This window comes from Suncus etruscus, chromosome 13 (genome assembly GCF_024139225.1).
Source record: "Suncus etruscus isolate mSunEtr1 chromosome 13, mSunEtr1.pri.cur, whole genome shotgun sequence".
Taxonomy (NCBI): Eukaryota; Metazoa; Chordata; class Mammalia; order Eulipotyphla; family Soricidae; genus Suncus; species Suncus etruscus.
This window is the reverse complement of record NC_064860.1, coordinates 98,290,543-98,306,464: the sequence shown is the minus strand read 5'-3', so window position 1 is coordinate 98,306,464 and position 15,922 is coordinate 98,290,543. Positions and strand designations below refer to the sequence as shown.

Sequence of the window (15,922 nt, the reverse complement as noted above, 5' to 3'; positions counted from 1 at the left end):
AGGGACCCTGCTGTGCCCTCCAAGCAGAAGAGCCTCTCTGATGAGCAAAATGTAGGCTCTTGACCCAGGAAACAGTGGGAACCACCAGGAGAGCCAGGACCACACAGCAGGGACAAGCTGGTTCCCAGAGTGGCCACCACATAGAAGCTTCCAGAAGCCAGAAAGCACCTTGTCTGGACATATGGAGAGGGGCCCCTTCAAATCCCAACTGGGCAGGCTGGCTCTGACTTGACCCTATGGAGCCAGGGACAGGAGCGGATCCCTTGGCCCAGGGCAGGTCACTCATCAGTATCCTGCCAATCTGGAGGTCACCCAGATCCACCCCTGCATGGGTCCAGGAGCCAGGGGGCAGGTGACAGGTGGCTGGATGGGCAATTCAAGGGTGGAGGAATCATCCCCACAGGTGTGAAGAGAGACTGAGAGCCCCCTCACTTGTCCCCAAAGCTCGCCCAGAGACAGAGCCTCAGGCAGAGCAAGACAGACAGATGCCTCCTTCCTCACACTTGCTATCTTCGTAAGACCCCAAGTTTCCGGAACACCCTACATCCAACTCTCGCTCTGGTGAAGGCTCAGGGCTAGGCGGGTGCTGCTCTGTGACCTCCAAGTCCCAGGAAAGCTGGGGCCTGGGATCAACGCCACAACAGGCTCCTGGGGAGACCTCCTGAAATCTGGGCATTTTTTTGCTTAGGCAGGACATTGGGCATCCCCCTGTGGCTCCCCAGAGGCCAGCACAGCTGACCTATCTGGGGCCTGGAGATGTTCCCAAAGCTGCAGCATCTCCCCCACAGAACCCAGTTCTGGGGTGCTGGTACCCCTCCCCAGCCCTGCCTGGACTCTCAGCACCGAGCACTGTCCTCAAGGTCGAGCGGCTGGAATGTCTGACCAGCTGCAGCTTCTGAGACACCCACCTGGGGCAACATGCCACTGGGCCCCCAGGAGGTCCCAAGGTTCTGTGACAGCAGGCAGAGGAGCACACGCCCCTGCACTTGCGCATCTGCCCCTCCGCACCTGCTTTCCTCCAGGCCAGGATCCCAGAAGGGCTGCTCCGGGCTCACCTCACACACATGTCGGCCTCGTATTTCTTGCCATAAAGGATCCCCAGCAAAGATGGGTTCTTGTTGGCCCGGAAGTTGAGCGTGACGTCATAGACGGCTGACACTGCAAGGGGACAGGATCGAGTCGCTGTTGCTGCTGGGATGCCCTGACATCCCCCAATACAGCCCCACCTGGGACCCTGGTAGCTTCAGCATTGCCCTAAACAAGGCCCCGCCCACCTACCTGGCCCCTCCGAGGCCCCGCCCATCCCCAACCCCCACCCTGGCATGTCCCACACTAGGCCCTGCCCATCTAAGATCCTGCCCCCAGCATGTCTAGGTGAGGCCAGGCCGCAGCTCACCTGTACCCCGCAGGCACTGCACGGCGGTGGTGAAGCCCTTGGTACGGGGCAGCAGGTGGTACTTGAGGGGGGGCAGCCCCTTGGCGGCAGCCACCTCCATACTGACCCGGTGCTTCTTCTCCGTGAAGCGGGTCCCCTCACAGTACAGCAAGAACTGGGGGTACACAGCCGTGTCGGGGGGCTGGGTGTAACCCCGACCCCCAAACAAGGCTTTCTTCCCGGGCCCAGGCACAGCTGGGAGAAGCCCTGGTGCAGGGACCCACCTCTGTTGCCTGGAGGGTTCAGGTCTGTGCCCACTGACTCAGGGGGTGCCCAACACTGCCCACATGTGTGCCCGGGATCCCGGGGGGTGGGGGAGACAGGACAGTCACAAGGAGGGGGTAGGACGGAACACTCACCCATGGGTACGCCAGGTACTAGATCTGACACTCACCCACATGTACTCCGGGTAGTCTGCCAGGCGCCGCAGCCCCTGGATCACCGTGTCCCGGTCCTCCTCCCACTTGCGTTTGCAGAAGACGATCTCCAGGAAGTACCAGGTCCAGCCGATGAGCGGGACGCACAGCAGCTCCCGCTTAGCCAGGACCTTGGAGCTCTGCAGGCGGGGGTCTGTCAGGGCATGACCCGGGCTCTCGGGGCCCTGCCACCCTCTGCGGTACCCTCACGGGTCTGTGGCCTGCTCTCGGTGGCTGAGCCTCACCAACCCAGCCGTTGAAAACTTGAGCATGAGTAAAGGAGCTGCCCCCCCCCCCCCACCAAGTGCTCCCTTGTCCCCCAGGAGCCAGCCACACCACACACCTGAGAAACCTCACATCTGCGCTCACCTCTACACCTCACACCGGGACACCCTGGCCCCACAACTTCACCCCGGCACGCTTCCCCACACTCACCTCTGCACAATGTACCCACATTCCTCATCACCCCTGCAGACTCCACCCACACTCCCTGTCGCCCCTGCACACTCCCCCACACTCACACTCACCCCACACACTCACCCCTGCACGCTCCGCTCACCCCCAGCACGCCGTAGCGCTCGCACATGGTCCAGCCGCACAGGAAGTCGATCTCGAAGTTGTGGTTGAGGATGATGACCACGTGCTCCTTGCCCAGGTGCCGCAGCGTGTCGGCGTCGGTGAAGAGGGTGCACTCGGTGCACGACCACCACTCCAACAACATCACCAGCTCTGCGGGCACCAGGACGGGCTCAGGCAGCCCCGGGGCCCCGATCCCTGCACCCCGCACCTAGCTAGAGCCTCTTGCAGAACAGAGATCCTGGGTCCCTTCTGCGGGCACTTATCCCAAGTGTGGCCTCCTGGCAGTCACGGCCACCAGGGCCACGGGAGGGGACACTGTCCGGGCCCAGAGGAGGCAGAGGTCAGGTCACAGGGTGTGTGGGGGGGGATCCCAGATCAGCACCCAAGGGTGCTGAGGGTGCTCACAGCCTCCCCGGTACCCAGGGTAGGTCTGCTGAGCTGCCCAGGCCCCAACCAGAAGCCACAGGGCCACGGAAAGGACATCCCAGGATGAGCAGTGGCGTCCCCCAGTTGGAAGCCACGCATGAGTGGAAAGTACCCTGGGAGCAGGTGAGGCACGAAGGGGGGATCTCTTGGGGGGTCAGGTGGGGCCCAGAGGGTTCACCGGGGAGTGGGAGGCCGTGCCCAGCTGGCCGGCACGGAGCCCACGTAGCTACCCGCAGCTCTCCCCTACGCGCGTGGGACACTCACGGCTCCAGAGCGAGTAGGCCAGGCGGCAGTTGACACGCCGGTACAGCTGCTTGTTGAGCGGCCAGAGCAGCAGCGAGCAGAGCTGCAGCGCGTTGAGAAGCAGCCCGCTGACCACAAACACGAAGCCAATGAGCAGGTGCACCACGAACTGCGTCTTCAGGTAGGCGAGCAGGCCCATGGTCGCTCAGGGCCGCGCGCACGGCCCGTCACGGAGCACGGCCGTCCTGGGAAGGGACACACGGGGACAAGGTGAGCAGACCCCCTCGGGCACCGCCCACATCTGACGGGAGGTGATTCCCACCCAGAGGTGGCTCTCAACTCTGGGGGCCACCGCTGTTCATCCTGAGGTGCTCCTGGGAGGCTGTGAGCACTTCCGAGAGGGCCCAGCAAGAGCACAGGGATGAGGCGGCAGCAGAGACAGGCCAGTGACAGGGGCGAGAAACCTTGCTGGTGCGGCGGGTGTCAGACCCATGAGCATCACCCCCGCTCGAGGATGGACAGACAGGCTAGAAGACAGATGGGCAGACAGGCTGAGGCATGCTTCAACCAGCTTGGCCGACACAGTGGTGTCCCTAGGACTCAGGGACAGGCCCCCAGCTGAGGCCACATGTGCAAAAGTGAGGGGCATTCACGGCGCGCCAGGTCAGTACTCCCATGCTGACCCGGTGGATTTGGGTCTCAAGGTTGTACCTACTGCTGCTCTCCAGGGTGACTCCGTCCCACCACCGCCTGGCCAGGTCTCGGGGACCTCGGCAGCTGTACATTGGCACTGGCCACAGGTAAGGCAGGAGGTCCACCAGGTGCCTGGCCCCTTGCTCCCTCGGCCCCCACCTCCTGCACCTCCAAACACCTCAGGCTGCCCCAAAAGTCCTGATGCCTTGGAATGGGTGCAGCTGGCCCAGTCTCCGGGCCACACCACAGTGGCCGGCCACTTCTGGAGGAGTTCGGGGACCACGAGTTGCTGGAGACACAGCTGGGGACCCTCAGTGACCCCTCTCAGCCCTGCGGTCACCTCCCTGGCCCCCTACCACCTCTGCACAACTGTCTTCACCAGCCATTTCCCAACAGGGTCCTTCAGGGTCTCTGATGCAACCTTCCTTGTTCAGGGCAAGAGTCAGGCCCAGAATTCCCTCAGACAATTTCTGGAAGTAAATTCCTTCTCCACAAGGGACAAATTCCTCCCCTACAGCCCTCAGCGCACAGTCTGGAGCCCCCAAGATCCAGGAGAGCCCTGGAGACTTCCCCGGGGAGATGCAGTGGACTAAGGTGCCCACAATTCACTGGCCGAGCCACCCCCATGAAGCCGTGTCACCCCCGGGCATCCTTCACCTACACCCTCCCTGGCACAGCGGAAATGGCTTGGCCAGCACCCAACTGAGTACTAGTGGCAGTTGTTTCACCATCTCTGGGGTCCACAGTTGCAAAAGAGCAGCTGAGGGGTGAGAGTTGACTAACAGTAGTGGGGACCCGGCTGAGGGTCCAAACCAGGTCTCCCATCCACCTGCAGACTTTTGCGGCACCTGTCCCACCCTACTAGCTCCATCCATGTACCCCAAACCTCCCAAGACCTCATTAGTACAGGGCTCCGGAGCCTGTCCCACACTCCGTGGGGCTTGCGCCATCCACAAGGTGACCTCGGTCACACCTTAGACTGTCAAGATAGGAAGTTTTCAGCTGCCACTGGGAATGAAGATCCAAGGTCTACACTCATCCCTCCTGACCCTGCATACACACCCCATGAATACAGTCCCTGCTGTCCACACCCCACAGACACAGTTCCTGTTGTCCTCATCCCACTGTCACTATCACAATAGCTGACATCTGCTAACACTGTCACAATAGTCTACAACCCATGGATGCACACACACAATGCATACATACATGTTCACAAGTGCAGACCCACACACATCACGTGCACATACACGCACATATACATACATACACATGCCACACATGCATGCTCCAGGGGCCAGGACTTGTCACCCAACAGATGGAGTCTCTGCCCATGCAGACACAGCGAAGCTGGGAGGAGGTGGGATGTCACATGGAGCTGCTTGGTGGCTACTCCACAGGGGTCACCATGTAGAAACCATGCCTAGGCTACTGGGCAGCAGCTCCAGGGAGGGACATGCAGAAATGCCACTTGGGCCACTGAGCACCTTCATAGAGGGGCAGGAAGGACCTGGACAAAAGTTGACTGGCAGGTTTCTAACCTCATAGCTCCTGGCTCCGATGTTAGGAGCCCCTATTTCTGAGCTGGGCTCTGTGGGGGGCGCCAGGGTCCCCCAGAGCAGGAAGCATAGGGCAGGTAAGAGGTACCGGCTGATGAAGACATGCAGCCCCAAGTGGGGTGTGACAGCAGACAGGAGCAGCCCTGCGTGTGCACAGTCAAAGCACTGAGCAGCAGTTGGAGTGAGCACAGGGGGGAGGGCATTTGCCTTGCACGCAGCCAGCCCGGGTTTGATCCCCGGCATCCCACAGGGTCCCCTGTGCCTTCCAGAAGAGATTCTATAGCTGCAGGGACCAGGGACACAGCACAGAAGAAGACATACCTGCCTCCTGCTTGGGGGCTCCCTCTGAGCCCTGCATTCTTTCATTCTTTCCCTCCCCTCTCCACCACCACGCCATGTGACCCCCTGGGCCAGAAGCAGTGCCCAGCACAGTCAGCAGCCAGCAGAGGACCTGCCCCCACCTTGGGGACCGCAGGCGCTCCTGCTGCGGGAACCTGATCCCAGGCCTGACCTGACTGACAGGCTCCTCACTTCCAGGAATTGTGCACGAGACCTGTCGTCCCTGTTTCCAGTTTCCAGGGAAGGAGAAGCGGGAGGAAGAACCCAGCCTGAGGAAGCAGCTGGGGGACCTAGCTGGGGGCTTGGGGTGGGACAGATCCAGGCTGCAAACCAGCACGGCAGGTCAGCGGGACCCAGGACGCCCTCGGCCCAGCTGCTCTGCTCGACTGTCACAGGAGCAGATGCTTGAAGACACCTGGTGGGCCCAGGTCAGACCCCAGGCCCCGCCCACCGCACCTGCCTTCTAGACCGGGCCACCATGCTGCACTGTCACCCTTGGCCACGCCCGTCACAGCAGGCCCCGCCCCTGGCCACGCCCACCACACCACACTGTCCAAACTGCCCACCAGGGACACTTTGCTGCTTTGGCCACGCCCATCTCGGCAGGCCCCACCCAGGGCCACGCCCACAGCAGCATACTCTGTCCAAACTCCGCCCATCACCCACACAATCTGCTGCTCTGGCCACGCCCATTGTAGCAGGCCCTGCCTCTGACCCCCCACTCATCACACAGCACTCTGCTGCTCGGGCACCGCCCACTATAAAAGCCCCGCCCCTATAGCACAGGACTCCGCCCATCACGCTGCACTCTGCTGCCCTGGTCCAGCCCATCACAGAAGCCCCGCCCACCCAAGACCACGCCCCCAAGGCCTCAAGTCCAGTCTTTGCTCCTGAGGGGCTGTGGCACCCACTGCACAGTACAGGGGTGGCAGGCATGTGTCCGACGTGGCCTCGGGCAGGACACAGAGTCACGGGCGCACATGTACTCGTAACCCCACACATGCGGCATCACCACACGACACACCTACATACACAACCACCTGTCTGCACGCATGCACCCACTACACTCTAGCTGGGCTGCAACACACGCACGCACTTGGGGCTGGAGGGATAGCACAGGGCATTAGCCTCGCATGCAGCTGACCCAGCTTCGAGCCCCAGCATTCCATAGGGTCCCTGAGCACCACCAGGTCTGACCTAAAAAAAAAAAAAAAAAAAAAAAAAAAAACACACTCTCATGCGCACACACTAGCTGGGCTCCAACACACATTCAAGTACACGCACACACCTATATGTAGATAAGTGTGCAGGTCGTGTCTTCCCTCCACACCTCCAGAGCCACCGATGCGTGGGGACAGAGTAGGGGGCACTTCTGGGACTGGGGTCCACTTAGCCAGGGCCCTGCCAGCGACAGGACTCCCCCTCAGGTCCACAAGCTCTCAGGAGCTCCTGCAGCCCAGCCAGTCTGGGGTGGGGTGGAAGTGGGAGCCCTCTGGCTCCTCCCCGCTGGACCCCAAGAGCAGGAGGCGGCATGCAAACCCTGCCACCATCCCCATTTCCTCCTCCCTCCTGCTCCTCCACCCCACTGTGCCCCCTTCCCCGGCTCAGCCCTCTTGGCACCCAGCCCACCACACGTCAGATACCAGAGCCGTCTCAGGGGGTCGAAAGAGCTGTGAACACCATGCTTGTGTGTTCTCGCTAGGGACAAGCCCCTTCCCAGGGACCACCCAGGGTTCCCCCGAGGGCTCCGGGGACAGACGCAGCCACTCCTTCCTGAGCTTCTGAGGCTCCTCGGGGTTCGACCCCTCACCTTCCTGGTCTCCCTGCTCCGCTGACCAGTGTGGGGACTCGGCCCCCAGGCTAGGCAGGAACAGGGACCGTCAGGCCACACACCACCTCCCAGCACGAAAATAGCCATTGGCGGAGCGGGGGGGGGGGGGGGGGGGCGGTGAGAAGCATTGACGCTGCCAAGTGGGTGAGACGTCGAGGCAGCCTTCCAGCAGCAGCTCCCAGGAACCCAGGCAGCGCCAGTGAGATGAGGCTGAGCATGCCCAGCGCCAGAAGCCGGAGGCTCCAAGCTTTGAGACACCATGTTCACCCAAGTTCAGTGCTCATACACATGCATGCAGACTCCCCGAGCTCAGTGCTTACACTGACACAGGGTGACCTTGCTCCCAGAGCTCCCCCAGAGAAGGCCCCAGGCTGCCCCTTTCTCCCCAACCACTGCCTGAGCTGTGGCCTCAGACATACCCAGGGGGAAGGGGCACCCTGTGGGAAAGGGGTACACCGTGGGAAAGGGGGGGTCCAGGCTGTGAGGAATCAGCACTTTGCACTTTCTCTCCTACTCTGGGTGGACCTGGGGCCTCCCTGGTCCCAGCTCTGATAATGCCTCTCCCCCACAGGGTCAAGGTCAGGGCAGGCTGTGGGGAGAGAGGGAAAGGAGGGACAGGTCAGGGGACCAGCCCACGGAGCTGTGTTCCTGGGCCTGGGCACGATGCCTGTCTGGTGAGAGGGCCAGAGGAGGGCAGACGGGGACCCCGCTGTGCCCCAATGGTTCGGCTCATTCTCAGGTTTCCCATGAAGGCACCAACTGGCCACCTCGAGCCTTGTGGAGGGGCAGGATCACACAAACCAGCTCAGGTGTTGAGGACACGGGGCCGAGTTGCTGCAGAGCCCCCTGCCACACCCCCAGAAGATGGCGCCCCCAGCACTGCCCGCTCACCAGTAGAAGTAATAGGCCAGCGCCGCAGCCACGAGCACCATGCACAGGCTCATGAAGAGGCAGCAGGACAGCTGCCCTGGGTGGGCACCCGTGACCTGGGCCCCAGCGGGCATCATGGAGTCAGGGGGCGAGAGGCAGGAAAGACTGGCAAGCCACCCCCACCCGGCCCACAATGCAGCCGCCTACACCACTAATCCAATAAGCCTCTTTTGTGGTGCTGGCTCAACCCCAAACCGGGTCAGCCACACCACCCTGCCGGGCCTCTTGGGCCTGGCACTGATGCCCAGACCCCCACACTCGTCATTGTCCCCCCAGGACAGGGACGAAGCTCCTTGCCCTTCTCAGAGACCCAGGGCCAGGCCAGGTCCCCATGGCCATAACGGGGTCACAGGGCTGCTCTCAGGCCTGCCTGGTCTGGTGATCAGGCCCTGAGGTCCCCTGCGGATCTGGGCACCAGGTAGGCAGAGCGAGGCAGCAGGCATGTGCTGGACAGTGACCCCATAGCTGTAAAGACTTCAGCCCCATGGGCCAGGCCACTATGCTTCATTCCACTCACCCCACACACGGCTCCCACATCTGCCCTCTGACACGCCCACACCACCCCATGTCCACTATGTACAGAGGTTCCCACGCAGCACCAGGACCAACCCCAGCAGCTGGAGTGATAGCACAGCGAAGGCATTTGCTTTGCACACAGTCGACTCAGGATGGACCCAGGTTGGATCCCAGGCATCTCATATGGTTCCCTGAGCCTGCGAGGAGTGATTTCTGAGTGCAGAGCCAGGAGTAACCAGAGTGCCGCTGGATGTGCTCCCCCAAAAAAGGAGCAACCCCAGCTTTCAGCAAACACCAAAAAAATGCCCCTATTGGCTCCTGAGCCTCGAGTGACCAGGGGCAGCATCCACTTCGAGGACAGGTAGGGCAGTACCTCATTCTCCCACCAGGCAGCTGCCTCAGCAGGAGGCATGAGACAGGTCCCCTGACACCCGCCACTGACAACAAGCCCAGGAGTGGGTTCAAAACAAGCTCCTGGCGACCCCCGTCCCATTTCTGCAAGGCCCAGCCAGACGCTGCCTGCTGCCAGTTTGAGGGCACGGCACCACAAAATCAGCAGTGCAGGTCACCTGCCGAAAGGCTCCTCTACCAGCCCCAGGATTGGGCATGAGCAGGGAGGGGCTAGGAGCTACTCTGCTCTACTGAGCATCCTGGGGTATTCCCAAATGCCAAGAGAGGCCAAAGACAGGAGAGGCAGAGCACACAACCAGGAGAGTCACAATAAGGGGGCTGGAGGCCCTCAGATCCCCAGGGAACCCCACACCCCACAGCGGGGGCTCTTGGCCTCTGAGAGGGCTGAGGAGAGAGATTCTGAGGTGCCCATAAGGTCCCCTCCAGGTGATGTAGCCTGGCCTAAATGACATGGCTCCATTCAAGTGGTATGGCCTCGCCCAATCCTGCCGCCCTACCCAATCATGTGGCCCATCCAAGGGATTGGTCCCGCCTACCCCTGCAGCCCCACCCAGATTTTGAGGCCACGCCCATACCAGTCCATGCCTACAGGGAAGCCCACTTGTAAGGCATGAATTGTCCAGGGTCCCTGGTTGACCCAGGCTGGGGTTTTGCTCGGCACTGAGGTATGGTCGCTGATCCCCCAGGTGCCCAGGACGCCTCTTGACCTGACTCCTATAGCAGCTCACTTCCCTTCCCCTCCCTCCAAAGCCACATCAGGTCCTGACAGTCCCCTACCCTGCAGTGCCACCCTGGCCCCCGATGGGCAGACAACTCAGCCCACCCAGCATCCATGCAGCTGGCTGTCCACGTTGGTGTCTTTTCCAGGTTGGTGAGAGGCGGCCACACCCGCTGGGAGCGTCTCTGCACCTGTTTATCCGGATCGCAGAGCCAGCTATGGAGACAGTGGCTCCCACCCCATCTACCCAGGCTGGGCCCTGGCCTATGCTGGGCCAGAGGGCCTAGCTGCCCCCATGCTCAAGACCCCGGCCCCGAGGCAGCCTTCCTCCGACCTGGGGCCTGGTACTCTCACCCTGCAGCTGGCCATGCAGGCGTCTGGGCTTCAACAGCTGCTGGTCTGGTCCCACAGGTGCGCAGAGGGCACCTGGGCCCTGCGGCACGGAAAGGCAGCAGAGACAGAGACGGCGAGGCAGCTCTGCCCGTGCCTGCACCCTGCGGTCCTTGCCTCTCGCCAGATCACAAACAAACAGTGACACATGGGCCCCTCGGGAGGCTCCGGGAACCTGGCGGGGTGGGGGCCAGAGCGAGGCGCATCGACTGTGGACAGCAGCACCGCAGTCCCGGGGGCCGGGGTGGAGGCATGGGGCAGGTAACTATGCAAACACCCAGTAAACACGTCTGCCTCCCCAGCCCTGGGGACACCGGGACTCCTGCAAGGGGCGCAGCCGCTGTACACAACCGCTGTCCTCCCCCCATCCTCCCCATTGTCCTCCCTCATCTTTTCCCCTCCCCTGGGACACTGACGGCCATGGGGAGGGGGGAATCACCTGTTCAGGGACTCAGAGGAGCCCTACTCTACTCTGCAAGCCTCTCCCGGGTTCGGGGTGGCCGCCTGGTGACGTCGCATCTCTGGGTATTTTGGGACTGGGTCAGCACCTAAAGATCCCTGACCTGGGCCCATATGAAGGTCAGAAGACCCAGCATTGGTCGAGGACACAGAGGGGAGATACACGAGCTGACCCCGCATTGCCTTGTCCCCTCACTCTGCGCCCTGCATGCTAACCACACCCTGCCCTGTCCCCACCTCACGGCACCCTCAGAAGCTGCTCTGCCCCCACCAGGGTACCCCATCAGACCAGCCCCACATGACCACAGAGCTGAGGCTCTGCTCTGGGGACCTTCCCAGGGCCAGTGTCTACGCGGGGCCTTCTCCGACAGCCCAGCAGGAGACAGTTGTCAGTGACTCTCTTTTTCCCAGACAGCAGCAGTCTACACGGCATGCACAGTGGGATCTACACAGTGCCTGTGGTGTCTACACGAGGTGCGAGATCTACACAAGATGCCGTGCGGGGTCTACCCGTATAGTTTAGCCTGGCCCAGGGCAGTCTGGGTCACCCCAGCCGGGGTCTGAAGAGCACTCCATGGCTGCTGCCAGGAGCACAGAAGTGGGGTATGGGCCAAGCCAGGCAGAGCGGAAGCCCAGCCCAGTTTCCACCCCTGCACCCAGGAGTGACCTCAGAACTCAGGCCGGAACCTCAGAGAATTCGGGTGGCCCCAGCAGGGCAGGAAGGTGCAGCGGATAGGAGAGATTCTCTCAGAGGAGGGGGCTGAACACTTTCAGCAGGTCTGCCAGGTCAGGGACAGGGGGACGAAGACTTCAGAACACCCCCATTCTAGTGGTCAGCCCCGTGATCCAGACAGAAAGAGGCCCTGAGAGTTTGAACAACTGGCCCACGGCCACACAGCGAGAAAGGAACCGGATCTCTAACCAGTACCTGGAAACCCCACTTCTGCCAAACCTCCCTTGGGCCAAGGCTTCCAAAGTGACCTGGCCCAGTGCTAGGGACAAACCCACAACACACATACCCGGAAGCAAAGTCTGACTGTGCTCCAAGCTCTGCGCTCCATTCTGCCTGACAGGCTCCACGGTCCCCACGTGTCCCCCACATACCCCTGCACCGCGCAGGACCCCCTTAATCATGCGTCCTAGCATCCAGCCCGGACTCCCCCAGGCGACTGCCAACCACCGCCTTTTCCGGACAAGTGGTCAACCCTTGACTCAGAACTTTCCTCACTTCACAGGCCTGGCCTAGCTGAGCTGGGCAGGGGAACAGCCAGGTGTTGCAAGCGCTGTGGCTGTCCCCTGGGTGAGCTCAGAGATAAAGATATCTCGGTTTTGTCTTGGGACTGGGCCGGGGCCCACAGGGATGGCTGAGCCAGAAACAGGAGGTGGACTCCGAGCACCCCAGTCCCCAGACTGTCCCCCACTCCACCCCACCCTGCGGGCAGTCAGCCAGGGCCCCCTCGGCCCAAGACAGGGATCATCTCACCTCCTCTTGCACTACTGGGCTGGACTGGGCCAAGGCAGGGGCACGGGGCAGGGAGACCTGTGCAGAGAATTCGGGTGGCCCCAGCAGGGCAGCGGGCAGGAGAGATTCTCTCAGAGGAGGGGGCATGGAGACAGGCAGATGCGCCCCTCCGGGTATGCCCCGGGCTTTAGATAAGGGGAGCGCATTTGGGGGCCCTTCCCTGCATCCTGTCCCTCACCTCCCCGCGGGGCAGGGCGCTCACCTGGGGATCCTCCGGCTGAGCAAGTCTGAGCTCTGCAGCCCGGAGTGGCTCTTAAGCTGCCCTCTGCCCTCGTGGCATGGGGCGGGCGGGGCCGTGGAGGCAGGTATGTGGGCGTGGCCACAGGGCCGGGGGTTGGTGGTGGGCGTGGCCGAGGCCCCTTGGGGTTAGGTGGTGGGCGTGGCTTCCAGGTTCAGAGCTGACTTTGGGTGGGCGTGGCTGTGGGTGCGGCAGTGGGCGGGGCTATCCGACGGCCCGGTACGGGCGTGGCCTGCAGTGGGCGGGGCCATCCCGGTCCCGAGTGGTGGCAGGGTCCAGGGTGCCCTCTGCGCTCTGCGACCTCTGCCCTGCATTTCTCCAGCCTGGCAGCAGCTTTCGAGGCCTGGAGTCAGGTGAGGTGGGACAGGCCAGAGCCCTGCTGTCCACCCCCCCCACCCCCAGAGGCATCCCACAGGCTCTAGGTCTGAGCCCCAGGGTTTGTTAGCTAGGCTGGCAACCCTATGCCCGGCTTGGGCGCAGTCCCCGCGGGCACTGCGGGAGTGTCAGGCAGTGCAGCAGGGGGTGCTGGCCCTTTTCTGCACCCTGATCCATCCCAACCCCCATCCCCTGTCCCATCCCCTGTGGGTGCACTGGAGGGGCTGGAGGCTGGGGCCCCCACCCCAGGGGCCTCGTTTCTGGTCAGCACAGCAACTGCCACCTCCCAAGGCTTTCTGGGGCCCTGGAAGACTCCCACACACACTCCTGTCTAGCTGGGTCAGTTGGGGGGGCAGGGTGCCTGCAGCTTGGCTGGGATTTCTCATTCCTGATGGTGCCATTAGCAACTCCTCCCACCCCACCTAGGCCCAGGGCGCCTGGCCCAGGCCCTGACTCCACCTGCCTCCACCGGTTCCCCCAGCACAGCCTCTGCCCTGCCAGCCCCCAGCGCTCCTGCTCCCACGTTGCCCCAGACTCAGCCTACCGGCTTCTCTAGGCCTCTTTTTTTTCTTTTTGGTTTTTGGATCACACCCGGCAGCGCTCAGGGGTTCCTCCTGGTTCTACACTCAGAAATCGCTCCTGGCAGGCTCGGGGGACCATATGGGATGCTGGGATTTGAACCACCGACCTCTGCATGCTAGGCAAACGCTCTACCTCTATGCTATCTCTCCAGCCCCTTCTCTAGGCTTGAGGGCCCATACCCTGTGACTCTCAGGGCTCTGCACTCAGTAATCAGGAATCAGGATTGAACCCGAGTAGGCTGTGTGCAAGGCAAACCACCTTCCCTGCTAGTGCTATCGCTCTGGCCCCTGAAGCTCTTATTTTATTTTATTCTTCTTGGTTCTTAAGCCACACCTGGCAGTACTCAGGTCTCTGTACTCAGAGCACCGGATGTTGCTCGAGAGGGTCATATGGGATGCCAGAGATCGAACCCGTGTTGGCCACATGGCAAGGCAAACACCCTTCCGGCTGTGCTGTCGCTCCGCCCACATCTCATTTTAAAGCCAAATACATCAAATCTACATCTCAGACTCTCCTGGGCCACTTCGGTCGGGTCCAAAGCCTTAGAGAAAAGCAAAACTCAGGTGTGTCCGCTTGTGGAGATGTCTGTGAGTGCTGTGAGTCTCTGGTGTAGATGCTAGTGGCATGTCTCTGAGTATATGGTATGGGGGACACGTGTGTATGTGGCCTTCCTGGGACCTCACCGCTGAGCTATCCCGTGTAGACCCCCTAGTCTCTCCTGCCTGTGGGGGCCCTTCTGTTACTCACGTCCAGCACCACCTCCCCGCAGGACCCCAACAGCATTAAGCAACCCCCTCCAAGCCTCCAGAATCCAGGGCTGCTCGTGCTCTGGGCCCAGCTGCACTGGCCACAGACCAGCACCTCCTCCGTGTCCTCAGTGTCCGGCCCAGTGGTAAGCTCCTCCCACCCCTGCCCTAGCCTCACGCCACACTTTGAGCCAACCTCCCCTGCCTCCTTCCAACTGCCTGGACGTGATTCAAAGTCCTGGGAGCAGAGTGGGGGCACCCAAGCCCTGGGGAGGGAACAGCAGCCCACGCCACAGCCGCCAGGTCCTGGAGACGGCCCCAAGACGCCACAGACAAACTTCCCACTTGCAACCTGGCTAGACCAGAGAGCCGCCAGCTCAGGTCCTGCTGAGTCCGGGACGAAGCACACAGGGTAGGCCCTGAACAGTCCTCCACAGCTCCCTTCTCCCCACCTCCATGTCCACCCCCTGTGTGAGGGTACCGGGCTGGCCCCCACCCGCCCACGTCCCAGCGCCTGAGCCCTGTGCCAAGGGAAACCCTCCGAGAGACGAGCTCAAAGGGCCGGTTACTGATTAACACGGCAGCCCTGGCCCGTGTTCCCAGCACCACAACATGCGATCCTCACAACACCACGGACACAATCTTTAGAATGCCACACATGCAATCCTCACAACAGCACATGTGCTCACAATCCTTCAGTGCCTACATGCAGATACGAGATCATACATCCCCACATGCACACAATCACACACAACACACAAGCTCGGTGCCAGAGCCAAAACAAACAACAAAAAGCAGTTCTGACAGCAGTTCAGGGGAGATATGAAGTAGAAGACTGCCAGAATATACATGTTTCACCTGAACCCAGCCTGGTTCGGATTATTTCTGCATGACCCTGATTCAGACTCATTCACACAAGCTGCAGGCTTGGGGCCAGAGTGACAGCCCAAGGGGAGGGCATTTGTCTTGCCCTTGCACACGGCTAACCCTGGTTTGATCCCCAGCATTCCATAGGTTCCTTGAATCTGCCAGGAGCGATTTCTGAGCACAAAGCCCGGAGTAACCCCTGAGCACTGTAGGTTGTTCTAAAGAAACTTCCAGGACTCTGGCAGCAAAGGGCACAGGCCAAGAAGTGCTTCGGTCCTCGCTGCAGCCACAAGTCTGGCTCCCCTGCACCACCCCATCCCACACCACGATAAGAGACTACTGGGCAGTGAGAATGCTTAGAGGGGCCAGCAGCTGTGACTGGACAAGGAGCCCTTTGCCCAGGGGCCCTCCCTGCTCCCTGGCTCTGGCAGGACTAAAGTCCACAGCACATGGGGGCCCCAATCTGCTTATCGGTGCCACCCAGGGTCACGTGTTACTCTTGGAGGGCCTTTCCCCCAGAATCAGGCAGCCCTGAAGGGCAGGAGGGAAGAAGAGAGGGAGGGTGGGAGGGGAGAGGGGAAGGCAGACAGCAGGGCAGAACAGCTCCTGCGGGTGGTTCCGATTCCGGTGGCTCTGGCTCTGGGGTG

General features: G+C 61.7%; 1 protein-coding gene across 3 annotated transcripts in view; it reads right to left on the bottom strand.

Moving 5' to 3' along the window:
- The window catches only part of AGPAT3 (1-acylglycerol-3-phosphate O-acyltransferase 3), a 36,523-nt gene that overhangs the window by 4,673 nt on the left and 15,928 nt on the right, over nt 1-15,922 (bottom strand). For 2 of the 3 annotated variants that reach the window (XM_049785437.1, XM_049785436.1), the window contains 5 exons: nt 3,121-3,344; nt 2,411-2,580; nt 1,830-1,991; nt 1,397-1,550; nt 1,056-1,158 (listed from right to left, as the gene is read on the bottom strand). In XM_049785437.1, coding sequence (XP_049641394.1) covers nt 1,056-1,158; nt 1,397-1,550; nt 1,830-1,991; nt 2,411-2,580; nt 3,121-3,298 — 767 coding nt within the window. In that variant the 5' untranslated portion in view covers nt 3,299-3,344. Of the gene's footprint in view, nt 1-1,055; nt 1,159-1,396; nt 1,551-1,829; nt 1,992-2,410; nt 2,581-3,120; nt 3,345-12,669; nt 12,694-15,922 lie in introns of those variants that run through there. The other variant, XM_049785438.1, reaches the window with a different exon arrangement.